Raw genomic sequence first — 25,416 nt, forward strand, 5'->3', positions numbered from 1 at the left:
AATTATTTAATATTTTCTTTATTTATGAATTTAGTCAACAAACCACACTAGTATTAGCAGTACTCATGATTTTGCAAACAGAAATCACGTACTTTTCATATCCCATTATAGATGTTGCAGATCTCTTGAAATATCTTTAACTTTCATCACTACTTTGACATTACGGTATTATAGTTATTAGATCTGCTAGATCTTATTTCTTTACTCATCACAAAAATTTTTTAAAGTTTGACTATTTCTGTATAGTTGGTTTCCTTTACAATCCTGTGTATTTTATGTCTTTAAAAGCATTATTCTGAGAAGGGATCCATAGTTTCACAAGATTGCTAGAGAGGTTCATGGCACAAAAAAAAGTTAAAACTCTGGTAAGGCTGGTCCATGTTTAGTGAATAGTTTTAAGAAGACTTAAAAAAAGATTTAGTTAGTTTTTTTTTTTTTTTTTTTGCGGTACGCGGGCCTGTCACTGTTGTGGCCTCTCCCATTGCGGAGCACAGGCTCCGGACGCACAGGCTCAGCGGCCATGGCTCACGGGCCCAGCCGCTCCACGGCATGTGGGACCCTCCCAGACTGGGGCACGAACCCGTGTCCCCTGCATCGGCAGGCGGACCCTCAAGCACTGCGCCACCAGGGAAGCCCCAAGATTTAGTTTTTAACCACAGACCAATTATTGAGAAGCATTAACAAGTTTGACTGCAGAGGCCTAATGTCATAAGGATGGTGATGGGCAAATGATACGGGAATGAAATAAGATTCATCAGAGCACTTGTTTATCTGCTCTTTTCTTCATTCTCTCTTAAGAGTAGAATTGCCTTGAATGGAAAGCTATGTTTAGCTAAAAAAGGTTTTACCCACAACCTCCCCTCTTCAACTAACTGTTTTAGAATACATTTATAACTTCTAGAACTCCTTATTGGAACCCAGCTGCTAATATGGAAAATTTAGGCAATTTGAAATTTCCAAGAGTGTAGATTGCCTGTTTGTGTTGGTGTAAATCATAGAATATCTAATGGTAAGATAAAATCCTCTGGAAGTAAGTATCAAATACTACTCTTCTTGCTATTTTAGTGATGGCCATGTTATCAGGAGGACTCTAATTAAGAAATAACATTGAGATCTATATTATCTCTGTGAAAGCGTCTCACTCTGAATTTGGATTGGACAGCAGGAATACTGCTTAATTCTGCTGCATTGTGGTTAATAAAATTTAAGATTCTGTATTATCTTAGTGGGCATGGCTTTGTGAGGACACACCTTTGGATACAAGTAACCTTAAATATAATAGGGCAAATATGGATTAATAATGAAAATACCCATTTGGCTTCTAAAAAACACTATATGTAGACTTAAAGTTGATAAAAAAGGCACATGGAAAAACTCTTTCTCCGTGTAGGGAAAGAAAAATCCCAACAGTAGCTAATTCTAAAATTAGGACAACTTTCTGAATCTCTAAATGCTACATACTTGAGGTGTATAATGTGATACATACTACCGTAGGCTGAATGTCTGTGTCTCCCCAGATTTGTACATTGAAACCTAATCCCCAATTTGTTGGTATTTGTAAGTGGGGCCTTTGGGAGGTGATTAGGTCATGGCGGCAGAGCTCTCACGAATGGGATTAGTGCCCTTATAAAAGAGACATTGGAGAGCCTCCTTGCCCCTCTGCCACGTGAGGACACAGTGAGAAGATGGCAGTCTACAACATCAGGAAATGGGCTCTCACCAGACATCAAATTTGCTGGCGCTTTCATCTTGGACTTGCTAGCCTCCAGAACTAGAAATCAATAGAATAGAAGTAAATTTCTATTGTTGTTACAAGCCACCCAGGCTATGGTATTTTGTTATAGCAGCCCAAACGTACTAAGACATGCACCAAGAACTATGGCTTGTTAAAAGTGAAGAAGGTTCAAATACAGTGTAGTTAAAATGGTGAAGTCATTTTTATTTCAGTACTTGACAAAATATCCCATAAAATTCAAAACTTCTACCATTATACAAAAATAAGTCTCTACAAGTGATATTATCTGTCTTCATCACCAGTAGCAAATATATTAGGCAGAAACATATAACTTCAGTAGCCTTATAAGAAAAGTGCAGGACACCTCAAGCTACACATTCAACAGTAATATAATGCCAAAAGTTTAATCTTTTCACCCATTTGATAAATACACAAGGTGTATAATTTAATCATTTAAATTAGCATTCCACAAATATACATGTAATTTCATGATTATTGTGCATGAATACATACACAATGCTTATATGTACAAATTCCAGTTTGTTTTCATGTGCTGGCAAGGGATTTGTATACAATCATAAGCTGTGTTCAGATTGGTCCCATTGAATATCCACAATACAAAAGCACAAAAGAACCACTGATTTACAAAAGGGAATTTGTTTAAAATCACTTCGATTCATGATGTTTCAAAGGATTATCTTCTCATGCCAGCATGAAACTGAGTTGAACCTATAAGACAGGAACAGGATAGTTCAATGATTTCAAATTAGATTGTGACTTAGAGTATTTCATGATGGGCAGAAGATTATTACCCATCATTTTTAAAAAAATGCTTTGCTTTCCTCTAAAAAAGTCTTATTCAGACCTGAACTGATTTTTTAAAAGGGATTTTTAATATATATTTAAAAGCCACTGTGGCTGGCTCCATAGCATGCTAAGTGAGATTAATGTTAAGATTCTCTGTAAAGTGCCCTGCAGGTTCAATGTTCTATACCTCTTGATATATCTTTTGGTCTTCAAAATCTGGGTCTTGTGAAATTTAGATGCTCAAACCAACAAAGCCCAGCTATGATAATAAAAGTTTCCTACAACTACAAGTTTCTTGGGTTAGGTGATTTTTTGTATGAAGAGATAAACTACTAACTTAAATAACTGGTTATTAGTCCTATCTATTTTGTGGGAATAGTAGGAGAAAAGGGTCTCTAATAATAGTAACATATATATACATATATATATACATATATATATGTGTGTGTGTGTGTATATATATATATATATATATATGTAAAGCCCATTAAATTAAAATGATTCAAAACCTTTGAATCAGGAGTGAACTGAAGAGAGACGGGAAAAGAGGTTTTTCTCACAATAAACAGGGAAGGGAATCCACTTCTACTAATAATGAAATTTTTCTGCGTGTGTTTTTGAGCAGAGAAAAATAAAATGTCATTCTTACAGTCTTTTGAATGGGATGGGTTCCTTGGATCATACGTAAGAGTACAAGGTCCTAGTAGAGATAATGGCTGCAGTAAGTGCTTAAAGTACTTGCGTCCTCCTCTCATCTCGCTATCCTTTATTTGCATGCCTCACGATGTATTACTTAGGAACAAGTTCTCTAGCAGACTGTGTAAGCTTCAGAGTACTTTGCACATTGGTGCTCGTCGTGCATTTCCCCTAATCAATCTTTTCAATGAGATGAGCAGGAATTTTGGGGGACTGAGAATGGGATCCAGGGTGATAAATCATGTTTTAAATTCCTAAAGTCTAGCCTGGTAACTCAGGCACTGAACTGTAAGATTTGATTATCTTAATGAGGAAGGTCAAGGAACTTCAGAAAGAGAAAGCGTTCTGGGTCTATCAAGCACTATGGTGCTGCCAATACTTTGTTAACCTGAGGGTACCTGACTGTACAGTTCCAAGTCGTCTCTGCAGTGCCTCTAGCCGAGTGATATAATCTGTCAGGGCTCTGTCAGGATCATAATTCTGAAGCTGAGAACATGCTAAGGAACCAGGATTTAAATCAGCTGGAGGACCTGGGTACCTATGAGATTAAAAATACAAACATGAATCCCAATTATCCAGAAATAATACAAGTAACTCAGCCTACCACCACCCTGCCCTCAAAAGGTAGACCACTTGTACACTGCTCAATCTATATACCCCATACTACTGAGTCTGAGTCATGTGTAAAGGAAAAAACTCTTTGATAAATTCAAAGCAGCTACTAAGTCATCAAAATAATGTCCATCCAGTACACTGCCTGTTGCAGAGGCCATCAATAAAGGCTGCATATGTATAAATGCATCTTGTCCTGCAAACTTTAGAGATGTCTTCATAATTCCAGACTCTCAATTTTAGTTAATACCTTTCTCAATGTCTAGCCACAGCATATATACTAAATAACACTTGATCAGCTCTGTTTCGTATACCCTTGGAAACCAGTTACAAATTCAAAAACTGTTTTTGATTCTGAGCTTTAGACTATGTAAATAATACATAACTAAAGACACATTTAGCTATTTCAATGCAAAGAAGTCAAAGCCCTAACACTGTCCTTCATTCTCTGTTAAGTATTAGTATATTAGTATAGATTTCATCAAATTCTTACCTATTTTGAAATGGTAAAGGAGACCTTGGATAGTCCAGATCTGATCTTGAGCGATATGCACTATGTCTTGGTTCTCCATATAGCTCCAGCCCACCAGAAGAATGATAAAATGGGTCAGTCTTTTCGGCACCTAAAGTAATCCAAAATGTACCTTGTAAAGAAAAAAAATACCAAGCCCTTGAAAAATTTCTACAAAATGGATAAGGGTTCAAAAGACTTACTATACTGTACTACACTACTATCTCCTATTTATAGTCACTTTCAATTATTCTTGCTACAAAACAATAGTACAGCTTGTTTCATTTACCTTTGGATATTAGTATTTCTGATAATCTGGAACTACACCTCTAAGAAAATAAACTATTTTATTTTTTGTTTTAGTTTTTGTTTTAAACTATTTTATTTTTTAAAGACCGCTTCTTAGTTTTAACTAGAGGTGAAGTGAGGGGTGTCTGTGTGTGGTTTGACAGAAAAGGCAATGTGGATAAAAAATATTAGATGAATACAGCCAAGTCCTTTTATCACTCTATTATACTGGCTTTTACTGGAAGAAACTTGAAACCAAGATATGCTAACTTACAACACAGAATTCATTATGGTACAAATTTCAGCTGTTTCAGTATAAGGATGCGTATTTCAAAAACATTTTGCTTTGAGTACCACATATATTTTCCTATTTCTCTGTGTAAAATATGTAAAGGTGGTTTACTACCAATACATATCAGATATGCTGTGTATCTATAATTCTGTGTGCTCCCCAGCTTTTGACCTCATCCTTTTGCCTGAAATGTTGAAGCCCTAATGGTTCAGTGTAGAGAGGAGGAATTTTAACTGTTATATCTCCTACTGGTAAACAGAAACCTGTTTGAATATTGCTAAATTGTGAAAATTTCAAATCAAAACTTTCATATACTAGAGTAACAGCAATCCTATCTTGAACCAGAGCCTTAAATGCAGTTGTGAAAAGAGTGGGCTCTGGAGCCAGACTGTCAGGGTTCGATGCTGACTCTACCACTTCCTACTGGGTAATTTGGGACAAATGACAAATGCTTTCCATGCCTCAGTTTTTCGTCTGTAAAGTAAAAAGAATATAACTGTACTTACATCATGGGATTATGAGAATACACGGAAAAAAGCAGGGCCTAGTGTGAACTAAGTGCTCCATAAAAATCAGCTCTTATTACTCTTTAGAACAGCAAGGTCCCCAGCTTTGTTAGTTATAAGGGCTTTGTCTTGGACAACACAGGTCCCAGAACACATTATTTGGAAGGTATTACACATGGAGTAATTTTAGAGCATCATCAACATAAGAAAAAATTCTATTTTGACTTCACCTGGATTCAATCCAAAGCCATCCCTGTTAATATTGATGGAACCAGAACCTGTGACTCGATGCCACCGTCGAACCAAAAATTTCATTCTAAAAAAGATCCCAAGAAAAAATTTCACAGAACATCTATAGTGTAAAGAGTATAAACATACACTTACAACAAAAATCAAGTCATACGTTTAAATATGAATGCAGAACAAATTTCTATATAATCACATGACTGCCTAATCTAAGATTATGCAAATGTCCCCTGGTTTGTGGCAAAATTGACTGGAACAGAAGAACAGGGTTTCCCATGAGGCACCAGAGGTCTCTTCTTTTGCCAGTACCAGGTTCTGGCTTTAGAGGTACATGGGACATAAAGAGATGAAGAGCAAAAGCAGAAAAGGTTAATTGGATGGGCAAAGAAAGGGTGAGAAGAAATGAAAAGAAGGAAGAATGGAGACTAAAGGGCAGATGAGATGGAAAGAGCACAGAAAGATCCTTAAATTGGCAGCAAGAGAGAGCAGGGAAACCTGGAAAAGCAGTGAGGCCATGTAATCAGGGATGAAAAACAGTGCTGGCTTCAAAAGGAACAGGGGAGGCTGTGTCACAGCCCAGCTGTATCAAGTTGCTGCCTGCCCCGTCCTAGCCCAAAGAGCTTTCTGGAGCACCAGGTTTGACTTCTTAATTCCAACTATTTTCAAGGCTCAATTTTAGGAGGTTCAAAATACAATAAACATATAAGAGGTCAAGAAAAAGAGGGTGAAAAAGTGAAGTCCTTCAATGGCAACTGGCTTTCATGGAGCCTTCCCGAATTCTTGAAATCGAAAGTAATAGCTAATTCCTGTGATCTGTCATTTAGTGTCTCCTAAGTCATGTGCATACTGGTATGCCCCACTAGAAAGTGAGCTGCCTTCAGGGATTTAGGCAGGGATTATGTCTTTTTTCTTTATCAATGCATCTCCCAGCACTTAACCCTGTACAAGCTGTATAAGGTGATGAAGGGAATGAAAGATGACAAAAAGATGAGGAAGGAAAGCTCTTTGCTTTCTCCAACCTTCTAATTCTTGTGCTACTGCCAAGAAAAGACAGAACCAAAAAGGACGCCATTTGGCAAGGAGTCTGGGAGACACAATCCGCAGGCTGTAAGCCCTTGGCAGTATGGAGGCTGGCCTAGAAGGGCAGTGAGGAGCTGAAAGCCAGCAGATGCTACCCAGCACACAAAAACATAGATCACACCTCTTATTCTGCCTTCGTGGTCTTTTGAGGTACTTGTAAATAACCTGAATACAATGGAATTGGGTAATACTTAAAAAAAAATTTTCCTTTGAGACTGTCTGGCTCCTATAGAAGTAAAAGGGAGAGGAAGCATGGAGAAGGTATCTAGGTGTCTGGGTATATACCAGCTAGCACCATCCTAGCTTGGAACTACTAGAGAAGGAGTGACAAAAGCAACAGCACAGTCCAATGCAGAGTCAGGCCAGGGCTTTCTGTAGCTGGGCTGTGAGAGTGAGTTATTTTAGTAATGAAGAAAATGAATGTATGTCAGCCTAAGTAACTTATCAAAAAACATTTTTCTGTCTTATGATCTCTTTTATTTATATGTCTGAACTAGTTCATGGACTTATTCAGATTAAAAAAGAGAGACTAACTAACTAACTAACTAAATAAATAAATAAATAAAGAGAGACAACCCAGATTGGATGTCCCAGCCGAGTCACTGGCTGCCTGCCTCTGGGAGGGCCCTTTTCATAGGCTCTCTATAGTATCACATAAAGTATCCCTGACTAAAGGATGAAAACCTAGAGAGAAGTAGGCATGTTTCAGTGATAGCAAGTGTCTTATACTATATGAATATGGAGCACAACGGGCAGAGAAAAGAGAGAGAACTGAAAATAACTAGTCTCTTTAGAAAGTCTATTAAAATGCATTTTCTTTCAAGTATTTTACCTCGAAATTGCCATGGACACTCTGACAGCTGACCGAAACCTGGTGAAGCCCTTTGGACGGTTGGTGATCACCTCTAGATCTGTGAAGGCCGGATGTCCCCCCATTCGGGCAAGCAGAGCCAGGGTGGCATCCTCACATTCTTGGAACCCACCCAGTAACAGAAGCAGGTATTTCTTTTGATAAATGAGAGCTTTCCGAAAACTTTCTGCCCTCAGGTATTTGCCATAAATTCTCTATGTTTAAAGAAAAGAAAAATGTAAAGACATTATTAAGAAGTTATTCAAACTGTTCTCTAGGGGAAGATAACCTAGACTTTATTTTTAAAAAGTGGCAGTAGTAGAATGGCAGGTACCCTATCACTGTTTTCTACTTTTTAAAATTTTTTTTTGCGGTACGCGGGCCTCTCACTCTTGTGGCCCCTCCCGTTGCGGAGCACAGGCTCCGGACGCACAGGCTCAGCGGCCATGGCCCATGGGCCCAGCCACTCCGCGGCATGTGGGATCCTCCCGGACCGGGGCACGAACCCGTGTCCCCTGCATCGGCAGGCAGACCCTCAACCACTGCGCCACCAGGGAAGCCCCACTGTTTTCTACTTTATCAGCAAAGGTAAAAAGTAAAGCTAAACCTTTATACTTCTGCCTACCTTTAGTGAATGGATTTTAGCTCCTATTAATCATATTCATTGCAAAAATTTTTGTCTTTGCATTATCAACTGAGTTTTTTTAATTGTATAGAGCTACTTTATTAGTATCAACACTGATCTATTTAACTTTTTCAATGTTAATGTTTTCTGTCCCTTTAAAGAGTCATAAATTTATGTTCACTCCATAGCTGGAATAAAGATTCCAAGCATTTTCTTTCTTTCCTTGTTTTTTTTTTGGATTTTATGTTAACTGATGAAGGTAGTTGTACTACAATATTCATCATTAGTCATTAGAGAGACTATTCAGAGGGCTTACCACTTAACAGAGCATAATCCTCTAATACTGACAGTAGTAGAGAGCTTCTGTTGGGAGTTGAAAAGCTAACTTTCTGTTGGTCTTTTAGGGATGAGACTGTGGGAAGTGGGACCATGAGCTCAAGGTGCTGCCTCTGTGACCATTAATAGAACTTAATCTGGTCCCAAACCTGGGCATGCTTCACCACAATTTTTTTGTGACCAGCTAGAGATCTGCATTCAATAACAGACTGAGTACAGAGACCTAGAGACAAAGCCTGAGTGCCACCTAAAATTCTGTAGTCTGACAATTAAGGTTAGTGATAGATGAAATAAGGCAAAAGCAGAGGACCAATTTTAGTATACATTTAGATGGAAGATGTCTCCTACCTTTACAGTGGCGTGCTCAGAATCAGGGCTCAGATTTTGAAGTAAAGCTTCATTTCTTAGTTCAGCTTTTAGTTTGTATACTTCAGCTTCTGCCCGTTTCAAGGATTTTTGGAGAGTCAACTTTTCTCTGTTCCAGACTTCTTTTTCTGAAGCAATGATGGCTTCAATGTTGGGGCCACCACTGAATGAAAACCTAGAAGACTGCAGAGGCCAGAGCCTACTTACATGATTTTAAAGAACAAGTTTCTGAAGAAGAATCTGAATTAAACATATTAAAGGTATCCCTATGAGGGTTATAGAATGCTCAGCTTTCCAACCTCAGGCAGGGACGTTCTAAGCCAATCTCAACTGACATTAAAGAATATCCACTAACTTTTAAGTTTATGACCTTGCTGAGTAGATTAACTTTACAACTAAAAATCTGTGTGAAAGCCTGGCCCCAGAGAAGATGTTTGGATTAGTAGAGCTTTCAACTAAAAAAGTCTAGAGACTTTTTTTTTGGCCACGCTGCAATAAAGGTTATCAGGATGTTAGTTCCCTGACTAGAGGCGGAATCCAGGCCACGACAGTGAAAGTGCAGAGTCCTAACCCACTGACCACCAAGGAATTCCCTGTTTTTTTGCTTGTTTTTTTTTGTAGACTTTAAAAATGGACCATCTGGGTTCAAATGTTGAGCCTGTGCCTGAAATAGTACACTGGAGAAGTGGGGGAAAAAAACCCAACTTGTACATAGGGAAGTGGGTCTCTACAGAAGCTGCGTGGATGTATTATCATGCATCTGACCACACAGTTGGTCTTATAGGTCCTTCCTATCTTTATAATGGATGGTAACAGAGCTAGCAATTTAGTATTTTGTAGTTTTTGAATGGAAAAAATTTAAATAAATTCCCATAGTTTATTAGACTGAAATATGTAATTTAATGGCATTTTCCACTTGAGTTATGAACACAATTACTGATAAATAACTGACAAGAACAGGCAGAATGCACATGTGAACACTTCTTCACATGTATCTGCAATTGGTCCATAGGTAGCAAAGTACTTGGCTTTGGAGATAAGTATATCTTGGTTTGACTACTGACTTCAGTTTTCTGAAATGCAAGGCAGGGTGTGGATAAGAGATTCTGAACATATATGACCCAGAATCTGGCAGAGAAGGCTCCCCATAAATAAATAATAGCTATTATTATTACTGTCATTCCTATAAAATTTTCCAGTGATCCTGCTAAGAATCAGATGCTTAGTATGCTGCCATGATAAAAACAGACGTACATAATCTCTGCCAGCTCCTGTCTGTCGATAACACCTGATCTGCTCCTCCAGCTTCATAACCATGCTTCTTAAATCATTCTTTTCTTCAGTCAGTTGGCTGATATGTCCTGTCAGCTCAGTATTTTGTCTTAGTAGTCTTTCAGTTAATGAGCCACAAGAAGTACTTGGGGACCTTAAGGTAGGCTAAAAGACAAAATGGCAAAAGGTCATATAAGCACAAACTTTTACAAATAATGCATATAAAATGTGAAGTCACTGAGAACAACAGATTTCATGAAGAAATAGTGCTCGAGCTGTGTCTTAAATAATAAGTAGGACTCTGCTAGGCAGGAAAGAAGGGCATATTAAGCAGAAGGAAGAGCACGTGTAAAGACACAAAGGCTTGAGCGTGAGTGTGTTGCTTTTAAGGAACTAAAACACACCTGTTAAGATTAAAGGTTGCTTTCATTTTATGGATAATAGACCTAAATGTAGGTAGTGAAGAGCCATGAAAGGCTTTAGGCTGGAGCATGCCATAAACAAAATTTACGAGCGAGAAAGATTCCTTTGATAGTACTGCACAAAGTAGCGTAAATTAGAGAAGAAAGATCCTGATGTCAGGCAGACACATCAGGAAGTTACTGACAACAGTCCAGGTGAGAAATGCTGAAGGCCTGAATGCAGGCAATGACTAAAGGCACTTAGGAGGTAGAAGGCACAGGACTTAGTGACTGCTTGGATGTGCAAGTAAGAATGAAGGAAAGTGGTCTAGGGTAACTTTCAACTCTCTAAACTGGGTGATATCATGACCAAAAATGTGGGTTTGGGACAGGAAGGAGAAAAGGAAGACGATGCTCAGTTTGGATTGTGCCTGTGAGATTCCTAAAGGGGTCACTATGGGGTATGTTTCCCAAAGGAAAGATGTCTCGTAACTAAGTGAAAATATAAACCTGGACCACAGGACAAACGTTTCAGAATAGAACCATAGTTCACAAGAAGATAAGCTCCATAAAGGTGAGATTTTTATCAGATTTGTTCACTATAGCCCCAGAACCCAGTATAGTACCTGGCACACAGTAGGTGCCCAATGTAAATATTTTTTCGATAATTAAGTCTACTGAGAATTCAGGCTGTGGGAATGAATGAGCTTTCACAGTTAGAGGAAAAAAATGGATGAGCATAAGAAGAAGTCATGAAGGTGATTGATGAAAGAAATGAGAGAATATTAACACAAAAGGAAAGGAAAGAGAGGGTATTTAAAATGGAAGAGGTCAAAAGTGTCAGATGCTACAAAGAAGCCAAGAACAACAGGGACTGAAAAGATTCACCAGATTAGTCAATTGTCAACACACTGGTAGCATCCTGAGGGTGGTTTCATGGAGTGATGAGGGTAAAAGACAGACTATTCTTTCAAGAAACTTATCATAATATAATAAGAAGTCACCATAATTATTCAATAATGATAATTTTGTTTCCCCTCAAACTTTCACTATCTTCTATTGGGGAAAGGCAACATTATTATAATATAATAATTATAATTATAATAATTATAATATTGAGCACATCAATATTAACATTATTAACATTTTAAATAAATGAAAAGATAAAATTAAAACTCTTTAGAAAATACAGTGCCAGTTTCAAATGATTCATATAATTTCCATTAAACCTTTGCTCTCGATACTATACAAAGTGTTTTTAGAAAGTCTTACCTCTTCGCCTGGCTGGCCAGTTAATTTTTGTAGTTGTAAAACAATTCCATCAATATTTTCCTGAACCCAAACAAAATCTTCATCATCTGCTGTTTCAAACTGTAGTCTTCAAAAAAGAAAGGGCAAAAAGTCAAAATATATCATCTCAAGGAGCAGTGTTGACTAACACAAACATTACAGATCAGGCAACACTGCTTCACCTCTTACTTCTCCTTTACATTAAGTGTTCTCTTTCCCTGAGTCAGGATGTTAACGATATTTGTTTTCAGGTATATGAGTTTTGTTAAAGAATATCACCTCCTAATGTAAACATGAATTAACTTTAAAATTTGAATTTCCCACCCTTGGCTAGCTAAGAGTGAGGGACAGATTCTGTCCAGCTTGTCTAAGAATGCCATTTCCAAAGGTCAGGCAGAAAATTCTAACCTATTGGAGGCTTTCTGGGCTAGATGCTGTAGTTTTGAAGCCACACGTTGAAGTTTTTGTCTGATCATTTCTAATTCATGATTATAGCCAGCTCCTCCTCCATTCATTTCAATCATTTTAGGATAGCTTGATTCCTTTGTCTCTCCTATTTTCTGTTGAAGAACCCAATTTCTGGTTCGATCATTGGTTAAACTCCAAGTGGTTGGCTGGCAATTTTGGACAGAAAAAGAAAAAGCAATCATTATAAAATAAATAGCACATCACATTCTTTCTTAGGGGAACACAGTTATTGTTTTTATTCCAAATAAACTTCTATAGATTTCATTTTTAAATGATTTGTACATAGCTATTTAAATAATTTAATCCAATATCAAAATTAAATGATCAAACGGCTACAGTATTCTTTAAAAAAATATTTTAAAACAAAATGTCAATTTACCTCATTAAGATTCTGATACAGAATTCTTCTACTTTCTCGTTTTTCTTCTCGTTCTAGTTCCTGCTTTTGGAATTCCTGCATAATTCCTTGCAGTCGTTTTCCTTCAAGGTCTAACTTATAAACCTGTTGCCTTTTCTCTTCCAGTTGGCGCTGAAGATCTTCCACTTTGGACTGAAGCTCATACATTTTTTTCTGTCCCTCAGTGTTGGCCTCTTGTTCTGTCTGCAATGTCTTCCTGTGAACCTGCCTATCCTTTTCCATTTGCTGTCTTGTTTGCAAAGAATCCAGTTTATATTTCTCAGTCTCATTTAACAATTCAACTATGCGACTGTGTTTCTCCTCTAGCTGTTTCTGAAGCTCTTTAAGGAGGTCCTCAGAGGGTAAGGATGGCCGAGACTGCCCACTATCATCACTGCTCTGTAGTTGTGCATGTAATTCCCGCTCCCTATCCAGGGTACTACTCATTTCCCGAATTCGAACTTTCTCAGACTCAAGAAGTACTTGAAGCTCCAAGTTTCGACCTCGTTCTTCAGATAACTGGGCATCATGTAGCACTCTTTGTGATTCTATTTTCTGCTGTGATTCATTTAGTTGTTGTTTCTGTTGTTCCAAAAGTTGATTTAGCTGAATATTCCTTTGTTTCTGACCCTCAAGTGAAAATTTCAGATCCTTGTAGGAGAAAGTTGAATTTAAGAATTTATGTTAATACTATGGAGAATACTTGCAATAATATTAAGTATACAATTGTGCCTTTATTAATACTAAGTTGATAGTATCTGGTAAAAGAACTGATTATCCAATTTACTAACTTGTATTTTCAGTGGTTAGAGTGTAATTATTTGGACAGCCAGTTGATTTTTGTCAAAGAATATCAACAAAATAGAGCTAAGGTACGTAATACTTTCTCTCCCAACATTAATCATATCTGATTAAGAAATATGAAGCAGAGTACATTTCTTCTAGGATTAATAACCTTTAAAAATAAAAGTATTTCTGGGCTTCTGTGGTGGCACAGTGGTTGAGAATCCATCTGCCAATGCAGGGCACACGAGTTTGAGCCCTGGTCCCGGAAGATCCCACATGCCGCGGAGCAACTAGGCCCATGCGCCACAAGTATTAAGCCTGCGCTCTAGAGCCCGCGAGCCACAACTACTGAGCCCGTGCACCTAGAGCCCGTGCTCCACAACAAAGAGAGGCCACTGCAATGAGAAGCCCGCGCACCGCAACGAAGAGTAGCCCCCGCTCCCCGCAACTAGTGAAAACCTGCGCACAGCAACAAAGACCCAATGCAGCCAAAAATTAAAATAAAATAAATAAAGTTTAAAAAAAAAAGAAAATAAAAGTATTTCTGATATAATGTGATGGGAGTTCCTGAAAACCCTTGAATTTTCCAATACCATACCACATAACTAAAAATAATAGGGCTTATGAGGAGAGCAGGGTTAGGGACAAACTACTCAAAACCTATAAAAATTTGTAATGATTAAAAAAATAGTAATCAATACCTGAGGAAATAACATGTCCTTGCTAGGTAGAAAGCTCACTGTGCCTGGAGGCTACCATCCATGGTGAATATTAAAAAAAAAAAAAAAAAAAAAAACCAAAAAAGTAACAGGGCAGAAAATCTGGATTCTGGCTACACAGTTTTTTAGCACAGAGCTAGCAAGTACCAGGATTATGTGGATAGAAGAAGAGCTCCGAGCCAGGGGGAACTGTTAAAGTGGCACTGCCTGCAGTACAACCTGCTCTGAGCTGTGAGCTGTGCAAGGCTGGGGTGTGCCTCTCTGGGAGAGAGCCCAGCGTCTTAAAATATAGTAGCAAGGGCTCCTGCTGCCAGAAAAGTATCGCTGCTCTCCTTCCCTAGGAGAAAACAGGAACCTAAACTACTTCTGCGTTAAAAAGACACAATTGCCATATTTATCAAATTATATATGCACTAATTCAAATTCCTAAAACACATGCTGTAGCACAACAGTCTCTATGCATCCTTGGATGCAGCAAAACAAAAAAAGATCATACCATTAGCAATTCCTGATAATACTTTAGATAACATTTTAATATTCAACACATAGTGAATGACTTATTATACCTAATAATGAGTCTAAGGTCAACATTTTAGGAAGAGGAACGTCTCTCTTCTATCACTGGATTTTTTCACAGACATTTAAAGACAAAGATAACAATACCTCAAGTTCTTCTTTATCCCGCTCTTCACTGCGTCCCAGCTTGGCTTTCTCTTTCTCCAAAGCCCACTGGAGCTCTCTGGACTTTTTCTGTTCACTTGCTAATGTGTCATTAAGCAAATGTACTTCATCCATTTTATCTTTAACTTCCAACCTAAATCACAGAGACAAATGAACTTTCATAAAACTACTTTGACTAAGTATATTATTGAGAGAGAACAGCTTCCACTGAAAAGTAGTGGCATATTATAAACTAGGTGGGGCTTCCCTGGTGGCTCAGTGGTTAAGAATCCGCCTGCCAATGAAGGGGACATGGGTTCGATCCCTGGTCCGGGAAGATCCCACATGCCGCGGAGCAATTAAGCCCATGCGCCACAACTACTGAGCCTGCGCTCTAGAGCCCATGAGCCACAACTGAGCCTCACGTGCCACAACTACTGAAGCCCATGTGCCTAGAGCCCATGCTCCACAACAAGAGAAGCCACCGCAATGAGAAGCCCCGCACGGCAAGGAAGAGTAGCCCCCGCTCGCCACAACTAGAGAAAGCCTGTGCGCAGCAACGAAGACCCAGTGCAGCCAAAAATAAATAAATTAATTAAAAAAATAATAATAAAAAAATAAACTCGCTAATAGGAAAATATAAACCTGCTAATAGGAAAATATAAACCATGTAAAGATTGAAGATTTTTTGACTGTGGTTCAGTCAAATTAACTGTTTCTAGTAATACAACTATTAGTTATTATTTACCATTGTAAACAATTTATTGTTACAAAATAACATGAATAAAAATTTCCTTTAACTTCTACTGAACATAAGAACCATCGTTAGTGTGTGAAAAAGTTCAAAATAATGACTATACTTGTAATGTGTCCTTGACAAGCAGACTATCTCAGTATTTACACCAACAAATTTATCCTGTTTACAAGCATTATCTTCAAAAAATTTTGCGTATTTTAGCTAACTAAACCATGAATTCCATTGAGATCATAAATATCACTACAAATTACTTGGTGGTAAAATGAAGGTCAAATTTATGTATCTTATACAACAACAAGTCTCAAACAGAACTGAAGCCACGTAGAGAATATGCCGAAATACCTAATCATGAGTTTATCATTTGGAAAAATTTTGGGTGCTTCCTTTCCACTGTAGTTTTTCCTATAAGTAACAGTTTCATGTTATTTAAATATTATATACAATGTTACATTTTTGTAAGATCTGCACAATGTCTGTGACAAAATTACTCCAAGTCGTTCACTAACACAGGTTTATAATTAGGAAGCCTGGCACACCTGAATGCCTCTAATTCCTTTAGGTGCTTATGCTGTGCCTTGAGTGTTGTTTCTAGTTCCAGTTTAGCTTGTGCAAGTTCACTTTTCAGTTCAGCAACCACCATTTTCTCAGAACTCAGTTGTTCCTGCAGTTCTGTTGCTCTGTCTTTCACACTGGTGAGCTCCACTTGCATCTCCAGCATTTGAGACTGCTTCTGCTGCATATTGTATTCCAAGAGTTCTAAATGAAAAATTATTAATATTTAAAATATGACCTAGCAACTTGTATTTGGCTTATAAATATTTTGTTGATAATAACTGACTTGTTATTTAAGAGATTACTATAAAGCTAATGTGAAAAGATTACAGCCCCCAAAGTTAGCAATTTACATAAATACATGCATATGCATATTTTCCTCATACTGCTATATTGTCAAGATTTCAGAACTTTGTATAAATATATAAGGATGAAAAACTTAACAATTCATTACTGGATACAAGACTTGAAATAAAAAAAAAAACGAGGTGTTCACATAATACTATAAATAGGAACTTGTATTTGTTCATTCAGAATTTTGATAGCTCACACTAAAAAATTCCAATGATTTTTGATAGCCGAAGTACTTGCAGGAGTCACCCCGTAACTCTGACTACAATGATTAGCACTGCTTGCTTGTTTTGTTCAGCCCTCCTTCGCAGACAATCCCTAGGAATTGCATTATAACAAAAGTGGGAAGTCCAAACGCCAATTTGGATCACGGTTTTTTCTTTAAAAACATACCGAACCCTTGCTACATGTCTGTCACAATGAAAACAAAGTGAAATATTTAAATCCCTAAGGATAATAAATGAAAAAAATGTAACGAAATACATACATCAGGATCCATTTTTATAAAAAATATAAACTTATGTACATATGCACAATGAAATGTGTCTGGAGACATATTTCCTGGGTTTTAATAGTCATTAGTTTAGGATTTAGGTGATTCCAGGGGTGATTTTTACTGTGTTCTTCTGTTTCTCTATTCTACCATAAATGTATTTTTAATTTAAAAAATTTTAACAAAGTTCATTACTTCCTATTACAATTCATATTACCGATGTCAGGAGACAGGAATTACATTGGCTTTAGAGTATTCATGTTAATTGAGGCTTTTAAAACTATTTCTTAGAGAGTAGAGTCTAAGGATTTACATTTATAAATATGTATCTATGTGATACTAACTAAGCTTTCAACAGGGTCCTATTTAGTTAAGTAAAATACTAATAAATTCTCCAAAAATAATCTGCAATTAATCCTATGTCTAAATATAAGGGATATATTTAATTTGTAACCTCATTATACCTGTTTTTTCTAAAATATTTAAAGATATTTAAATTCTTCAGCTTTTCAATGACAAATGTGAGACTGGTATAACTTTCAAAATTGGCAAAAGTATAGGTGTTTCTACCTTTATATTAAACAGAAATGAAGACAAAGACATGTATGTGTCTTCACTAGATATGATGAAAAATTTCACTTTAATCTCTAATGATTTCCAGCTGCAGCTCAATTTAAGATTCCTCTATTGAAAAGTGAAAGATTTGAACAAGCATACCACAAAAGCAAAAATCCAGCTACCCAATAATCATACCACAAATAAGCCAATTCAGTTATTAGAGAAATGTAAATTAAAACCACAACAACAATCCACCGCATACCCACCAGATTGGCAACAAAAGGCTGACAATATCAACTTTTGGCAGAAATGTGAAGCAACAGAACTTTCATGTACTGCTAGAAAGTGCACAAATTGATATGACCACTTTGGAAAACAGTCTGGCATTGTCTAATAAATTTGATGATATGTATTCTATGATCTAGCAATTCTACTCCTGGGTATGTATCCAGAAGACTCATACATGTATGCATCAGAAACATGGCATAACAATGTGTAGAAGAGACTGAATTTAGTAGCTAAAAAGTAGAAACAACTTAAATGTTCAACCGCAGAATGGATATATAAATTGTGAAATATTCACACAAGGGAATTCTATACAGTAACAAAAACGAATGAACTAGAGATAAATGTGGTAACTTCAAAGAATGTTATAGAGAGGTGAAAGAGACAAGATGCAAATATATACAGAGTGATAAAGTTCAAGAAAAACCTTAAACTTAGGTGGTTTAGGAATATATAAATAGGCAGTTAAAAAATCAGGACAATGGTTACCTCTAGGGTACCACAGAGGAAGATGTGTTCTATATTACTACAGAGTAGCAGAAGGGGAATTCTGGAATACTTGACATGGATGAGGTTTCCACAGGTATTCATTTAATAGTTTTTATACTGTATATTTTTGCATTTTGCACTTTTTTGTATGTATGTTACAGTTCACACACACAAAAAAGGTATTAAAAAGAAATCGTTACTTCCATTGAGGATTTCCTTTTCTTTTAGGTTATCCTCACATAGAGCTTCAAAACAAAGAAAGATAATGAACTTAATGGGCAAAACAACCTGATCAAGGCAATGCTTATTCATTTTAAGTTAAATATATCTGTTTATATGTCAGAAAATTGCTGTCTGTTGGATTAAAGTATTCTGTAAGAGTTAACCAGCATTCTCTCTCCACACATAGCTAACTAAAGCCAATTTCAACCTCTACAGGAGATAAAAGCAAAGTCCTTTGCTATTTTAAAGCATGTCCTTACCCGCCTGTCTGGTGCACACAGCATTTTTTCTCTTGCGACTGAGCAATAACCCCCTTACCTCCACTACTACCTCCTCCTCCCAAATTCAAGAACTGTTGCTTTTAAGATGCAGCAATAAGCTTAGATGGCACAGCATAACTGAGCATTTTTTATTTCATTCCCAAAGCTGAGAATGAGTTTTTGCCTGGTCAGAGAACCCTAATGTAAACAGATATTTTTCAACTCTAAAAAAAATTAAAAAAAATTATATATATGTGTGTGTATTCATATATATATAGACACACACACACATATGTATCTCTTAAAACAAACTGGACACCCCTTTAATCCCTAGAGTAATTAATGTAGATTAACTTCCTGATGTGAGAATGAGAAGAAAATTTGACTAAGAAGAAATGAGTTTTAACTGAATAATAATAAAGTAAAATCATTTCACCTATTTGTGTCACCACATGAGCCTATCATATAGCATACCTTGGCTTGGTTGATCATTCTCTTGTTCTCTTTTCAGAGTCATTTTCTTACCATTCATCTGAGCATGCAGTGCTTGAATTTCAGCTAACAAACTCCTTCTATCTGCTTTCTGGAGGCATTCCATGGCTGCTCGATATTCAATACCCTGTAAAAAAAAAAAAAAAAAAAGGAAAATCAAGAAAGTTGTAAAGACAATAAAATTAACAACCAGGAAGTCTGAAGAAGAATGACATGCTAAAATTTGGGGAAGATGTTACTAATGTTCTCTTCCTGCTCATTGGGATCTACTTTTTAGATAATAGTTTCCACATTTATTTCAAAATTCTTTAAACACACAATAAAACATGATGAATAATATAATAAACACCCATGCACTTAGCCTAAGAAACAGCCCTTATACAGCTGAAGTCTCCTGTGTACAACTCCCTGAATACATCCTCCGCTGCACCATCTGCTCAAGAAACAACCAAATTCTAAGTCTGGTGTTATTTTCATGTACTCTGTACGTACACACACATATCCTAAAAATATACAGTTCTGTTTTAAAACTTTATATAAATGGCATCATACTGTATTCATTTTTGTTTAATTTGCCTTTTTCACCGAACATGTTGGTGAACCATCCTGCCTGACACATACAGCTATAATTCACACTCATTTTCAATGTTATATAGTATTCCATAGTATGAATTATAGCACATTTTATCTGAACATCTTTTCATATATTTATTGGATACTCTCTATTTCTTCCATGAGCGCATATCTATCACTTGTCCATTTTTCCACTGGTTGTTTTATTCTCATTAGATATTTGGTCTGTAGATTTATTTTCTTGTGGTATTTCTGTCTGGCTTTAGAATCAGAGCAATATTGTCCTCATAAAATGAGCTGGGAAGTGTTTCCTTCTTTATTTTCCAAGAGTTTGTGAAGAACTGGTATTAATTCCTCTTTCAACATTTGGTAGGATTCACTAGTGAAGTCGTCTGATACTGAACTTTACTTCGTGAGAAGTTTTAAAATTACTAATTTAACTCTTTGTTATACATCTATTCAGATTTTCTATTTTTTCATGACTTAGTTTTAGTAGTTTGTATACTTTTAGGAATTTGTCCATTTAATGCCACTGTAAATAATTATTTTTAAAATTAAATTTTGGACTTCTCTGGTGGTCCAACAGTTAAGACTCCATGCTTCCATTGCAGGGGGTGTGGGTTTGATCCCTGGTCCGGGAACTACGATCCCATATGCCATGTGGCGCAGTCAAAAGTAAATAAATAAATAAAATTACATTTTGTTTGTTGTTGAGAAATAAGATTTTTACATCTTGATCTTACATCTAACAACATAACCAAACTTTCCTATCGATTTAAAAAATCTACATGTGTAGATTCTCTTTGGTTTTCTATGTAAGTGGATGAGGGGTCTTCCCTATTCCTACCCTTACTTAATTTATCTTGCTTTTCTTTTCTAGCTACATCTTTAGGATAAGGTTGAGCAAACAACTTAACCCTTTGTTAAGGAATGTTTTTAACATTTAACTATCAGATATGATGCTTGTTGTAGTTTTTGCAAAATATACCTTTTATATAGTTCATGAAATTCCTTTTTTTTAGTTTGTTATTTGTTTTAAGGTGTTTTAAAATATGAAATGCATTAATTCATTTGTTCACTGTATCTCTCGAGATGATCACTGGGGTTTTTTACCCTTTAATTTGTTAAAGTGATCAGTCACATGAATTTTTCTTAATGGTACGCTACCTTTGCATCCCTGGATAAGTATAAGGTGATTGTGTCTCTAAAAAATATGCATTGGTGGATTTGGCTTGTTAATATTTTGTTTAGGATTTCTGCTATGTTCTATGAATAAAATCTATGTTCATGAATAAAATAAGCCCATAAAGTTTCTTTCCTGTATTATCTTTGTCTGATTTTGGTAACAGGGTTATACTAGCCTTCTAATAAAAAGAAAGGGCGTTTCTCCAATCATCTTACAATGGGAGCACAGATACACACACACACACACACACACACACACACACACACACACACCACACCTTCTTTAACTATTCATTTGTTGATGGACATTTAGGCTGCTTCCATATCTTGGTAATTGTAAATAATGCTGCTATGAACTTCGGAGTGCATGTATCGTTCTGAATTAGTGTTTTTGTTTTTGTTTTTTTTGGATATATACCCAGGAGTGGAATGCTGGATCTGAATGAGCTTTCATAAATAAATATCGGCCCATTTCACCAAAGTTTTTGAATTGATGTAAAATTATTCAGAGTATTCTATTACTTTTATATCTCAGCCATATCTTTAGTTATAATCCCGTTTTTATTCCTAATTTTTAAAAAACTGTGCTTTATCATTTTCCTTAACCTATTCTCCAGAAAAGTTTCTATTTTATTCACCTTTCAAAGAATCAACTTTCAACGTGTTTATGCTCTCTATTGTACAAGTGTATGCATTTCACTAATTTCTTTTTTCTTTATTACAGTTGAGCCTCATTATTTGTGGATTACATATTTAAGAATTTGCCTACTCATTAAAATTTATCTGTAACCCTTAATTCAATACTTGCGGTGCTCTTACGTTTACTCTCCTACATGTGCACACAACAGCAAAAAATTTAAATTGCCACATGTGCATGTTCCTAGCTGAAGTCGAACAAAGTGACACTCTGCCGCCTTCTTTCATCTCTTTGACTATAAACAAGTGTCCTTTTTGCCATCTATTTAGTGCTGTATTTTTGATACTTTTGTGCTTTTTATTGGTGATTTTGCTGTTTAAAATGGTCCCCGAGCATAGATATGAAGTACTGTCTAGTATGCCTAAGCATAAGAAAGCTGAAAGATACATTACAGAGAAAATGCATGTGTTAGAAAATTTTTGTTTAGGTTTAAGTTATAATGCTGTTGGCCATGAGTTCAATGTTAATGAGTCAACAATACATAGTAAATAGGGTGTCTTTAAACAAAACACATAAAACAAGATTCTGTATTGACTGGCTGACAAAAATGTCATCACCAGGGGCTCACAGAAGCCTACCACCCCCCCCCCACCACCGTATTTCCCCTGGTGGCAAAAGCTCAACATTCACAGCAGCTTTACGGAATCTAACTACTGCATATAATGAGAACTGATGGTATTTTATTCCTTCTATTTTCTTTGGACTTATTTTGTTACTCTTTTTTCTAACTTCCCAAGTTGGACGATTAGCTCATTAATTTTTACTCTTGCTTATTTTCTAACATAAGACAAAACATTTAAGGTAATAATTTTTCTCCTAAATATTCTTAGTGGTTCCTGTTAAAATTTTAACCTTCAGACTTACTCTAAAACTAATCAATAGCTCATTTTCTCATTACTATTAAAAAGCATTCTTTGTTTTAAAGTTTTATTTAAAGTTTCATTTTGATACCTGTTCTTGTATTCTCTGTTCCAAACAGTTTAATAATTCAACTGCATCTCTAGTACCTAGAGCTGTCAGCTCAGTCTGAAATGCAGCTAGTAAAACACCATGCTCCTTTAAGAAAACCTGCTGAAGAGCAAGCAGAAGTTCACCTCGCCAGTCAGAGGAGCTCTCATGAGATTGAGAACTATCATAAACCTATAAAAAACAAAAGTATAAAAAACAAAAGTTAGTTTTCAAATAAGCATGTTTAAGAACTGTTCTAAAAATGATACCTGTCTACTAACCAAAATCAGTATTAGAAGTCTAAGAGGATACAGATTTATTTTCAAGTGTGCAACTTGGGGCATTTAAACAGTATATAGAAATTCATGTGAAAATACATCATAAAAGCCAACAATTTATTTTGTAAAGTGACTTATTATTGATAAAAATCATATAAAGCTCTTTAGATGCGTAATAATTTTTGAGTACCTTGGCTTCCCTTTGCATTTGCATTTTGGTAATCAAATCCTTAAGAGATGAGATTGTAAGGAGGTAAGCTCTTCTCTCTTCTAGCCAGGATTCTGAAGCTTGCTGAACAGAATGGTCTTCTCCGTCACTATAGGGAGACTCAGTAAGAGAGAGCACCTGCATGCCTTCATTATGGACAGCTCTCAGTAATCCCTAGAAACCATAACCCAAAAGCCAGAATTAGGACATTTTTTCAAAGACTGCAAAGTCAGACACGAAAAGAGAAACAAATTTTAACACAGTTTTATCCCAGTTAGACTGATTTAGAAAAGCCACTGCAGAAAGGAAACACCAGCCTACCATTACTGAATGCCTTCTTCCTATGGAGGGGTAAGCCAATCCCAGAAGACAGCCTATGACTTTGTGTAGCTCTCATCTCTAAGTTCCACATTTACCTAATGTGCTCTTCTTGGATTTGATTAGGCACTAATTTGACCGAAAGAAATATGTAGGAGATAAGTTCTAGTCTTTGAGACTGCTTTAATAATTTTGGCAAACAAAAATATTAGGAATAGAAAATTTTTAAAAATTTTTATACAAATAACTATTAAATATACTGTACTTTATTATCTGCAGAATACAGAAATAAAACTAGAGCCCCAAGGTTCCTTCTAGCTATGCAATTCTCTCTTCAGAGAGATCTTACTATAGTATAGATCTTCTTTACTAACTTCTAATAAACTGCTATGTTCAATATAGAAAGTTTTACTAAAAGATGTCTGCCTTTTAGTACCTTTATTTTCTTTGGAAATGAATCTGTTGAACTTTCACCTTCTTCGCCTCGGCCTTCTGATGCTGTGTCAAATCCCTGACTTTGTGTAAGATAAATTCCCTGACCCCAGTCTGATCCAGAATCTAAAATAAAGAAAACCATTGACTATTAAAGAGAAACAAACTCTTTTTAAACAAATACTATACAAATTCTAGAAATTTATATAACTTACCACTGGAACATATTTCTCTAGTTTGGTAAGCATCGGAATGTGATAATTCAGGAACTGAGGAGCCCTAATCAGAAAAAACAAACAAAAGAAGATAACTTTTTTTTGCTTTAGTAAAAACAGGATCCAATGAATAGTTTGGTTCTTTTGTAATGCTGTCAAAAAACAAAAAAACAATTAAGTATGTCACACCTTTCACAATAAATGAAATATCCATGGTTTACAGTAAGTCTTTAATTTTTTTCTTCATGGATATTACCATAATAAGAGACATTAATAAATTAAGGAATGATAACATTGGGTTCTAAATCTGCACAGGAGCTTTGTGGAACATTATTATTTGACTCTACACAATGCAAAGATTTTAAATTGTAATTTTATCATAAAGAAGAGATGGCCCCAAATTTCTTTGTCTCTTAAAAACATAGAATTCTGAGGAAAAAAATCATAGAATGTTGAAAAAACACATTATGAAAACCAAATACCTCTTTAGATCTCAGACACTGTATCACTGACTTCAAGGTACTACATTCCTCTGTCAGTAACTGAACAGCAACATAGTGATCTCTCTTTAAGGTTTCAGTTTCTGAAATATGTCTGGATTCCATATCCAGAATCTCAGCAGCATGTAGTTCTTGCATCTGCTCAATTTTTTCAGTAAACTGATTAATTACTTCAGTGACTTCCTCTGATGAACATCCATTCCGTAAATCAATTTGGATTCCTGCATTTCTAACAAGAATTTGTGGAGTCTGATTGCTGCTGTTGATCTTGAGAGTACCATCTGTCTGTGATGCAGAGCTTTTACCCACTTCTATAGGAAGTGGCTCTAACGTGCCGAACTTTCTGTTTTCTTGTACCTCGGTATTATCTTCTTTTTCTAAGAAGTAGGATAATTTCTCTTCTGCCTTTTTGAGTTGATCCCTAACTTGGCTTAAATCTTTCTGGAGAAATGCCATATTTGTTTCTTTTACCTAAAACGTAATGAATAGAACAGTAGAACATTCAGTTAAAAATATCACATGTAGAATTTAGGGTAGAGAGGAGAGTGTAATTCACGCTAATATGTTCATTTTCCTCAGAATAACAGGAAAAACATTTCAGAAACACAGTTTTCATCTATATTCACAAATATGTATAGTCACAGATTACCACAGAAGTGA

The 25,416-nt window shown here is 36.1% G+C and overlaps 1 protein-coding gene across 3 annotated transcripts in view; it reads right to left on the reverse strand.

Annotated features, from left to right (window-relative positions):
- Positions 1–1,924: 1,924 nt before the first annotated feature.
- Positions 1,925–25,416, reverse strand: part of AKAP9 (A-kinase anchoring protein 9) — a gene marked incomplete at its 5' end in the record, with an annotated part of 150,198 nt that continues 126,706 nt past the window's right edge. For all 3 annotated transcript variants that reach the window (XM_079711809.1, XM_079711808.1, XM_079711810.1), the window contains 18 exons: positions 1,925–2,464; positions 3,637–3,776; positions 4,344–4,473; positions 5,678–5,763; positions 7,606–7,838; positions 8,933–9,133; positions 10,205–10,387; positions 11,896–12,001; positions 12,322–12,527; positions 12,761–13,429; positions 14,947–15,097; positions 16,237–16,456; positions 19,385–19,529; positions 22,809–22,997; positions 23,274–23,465; positions 24,046–24,167; positions 24,257–24,320; positions 24,739–25,227. In XM_079711809.1, the coding sequence (XP_079567935.1) occupies positions 2,430–2,464; positions 3,637–3,776; positions 4,344–4,473; positions 5,678–5,763; positions 7,606–7,838; positions 8,933–9,133; positions 10,205–10,387; positions 11,896–12,001; positions 12,322–12,527; positions 12,761–13,429; positions 14,947–15,097; positions 16,237–16,456; positions 19,385–19,529; positions 22,809–22,997; positions 23,274–23,465; positions 24,046–24,167; positions 24,257–24,320; positions 24,739–25,227 (3,561 nt within the window). In that variant the 3' untranslated portion in view covers positions 1,925–2,429. The remainder of the gene's footprint in view (positions 2,465–3,636; positions 3,777–4,343; positions 4,474–5,677; positions 5,764–7,605; positions 7,839–8,932; positions 9,134–10,204; positions 10,388–11,895; positions 12,002–12,321; positions 12,528–12,760; positions 13,430–14,946; positions 15,098–16,236; positions 16,457–19,384; positions 19,530–22,808; positions 22,998–23,273; positions 23,466–24,045; positions 24,168–24,256; positions 24,321–24,738; positions 25,228–25,416) is intronic.

The sequence above is a fragment of the Hyperoodon ampullatus genome, assembly GCF_949752795.1.
Source record: "Hyperoodon ampullatus genome assembly, chromosome: 9".
In the NCBI taxonomy this organism is placed as follows: domain Eukaryota; kingdom Metazoa; phylum Chordata; class Mammalia; order Artiodactyla; family Ziphiidae; genus Hyperoodon; species Hyperoodon ampullatus.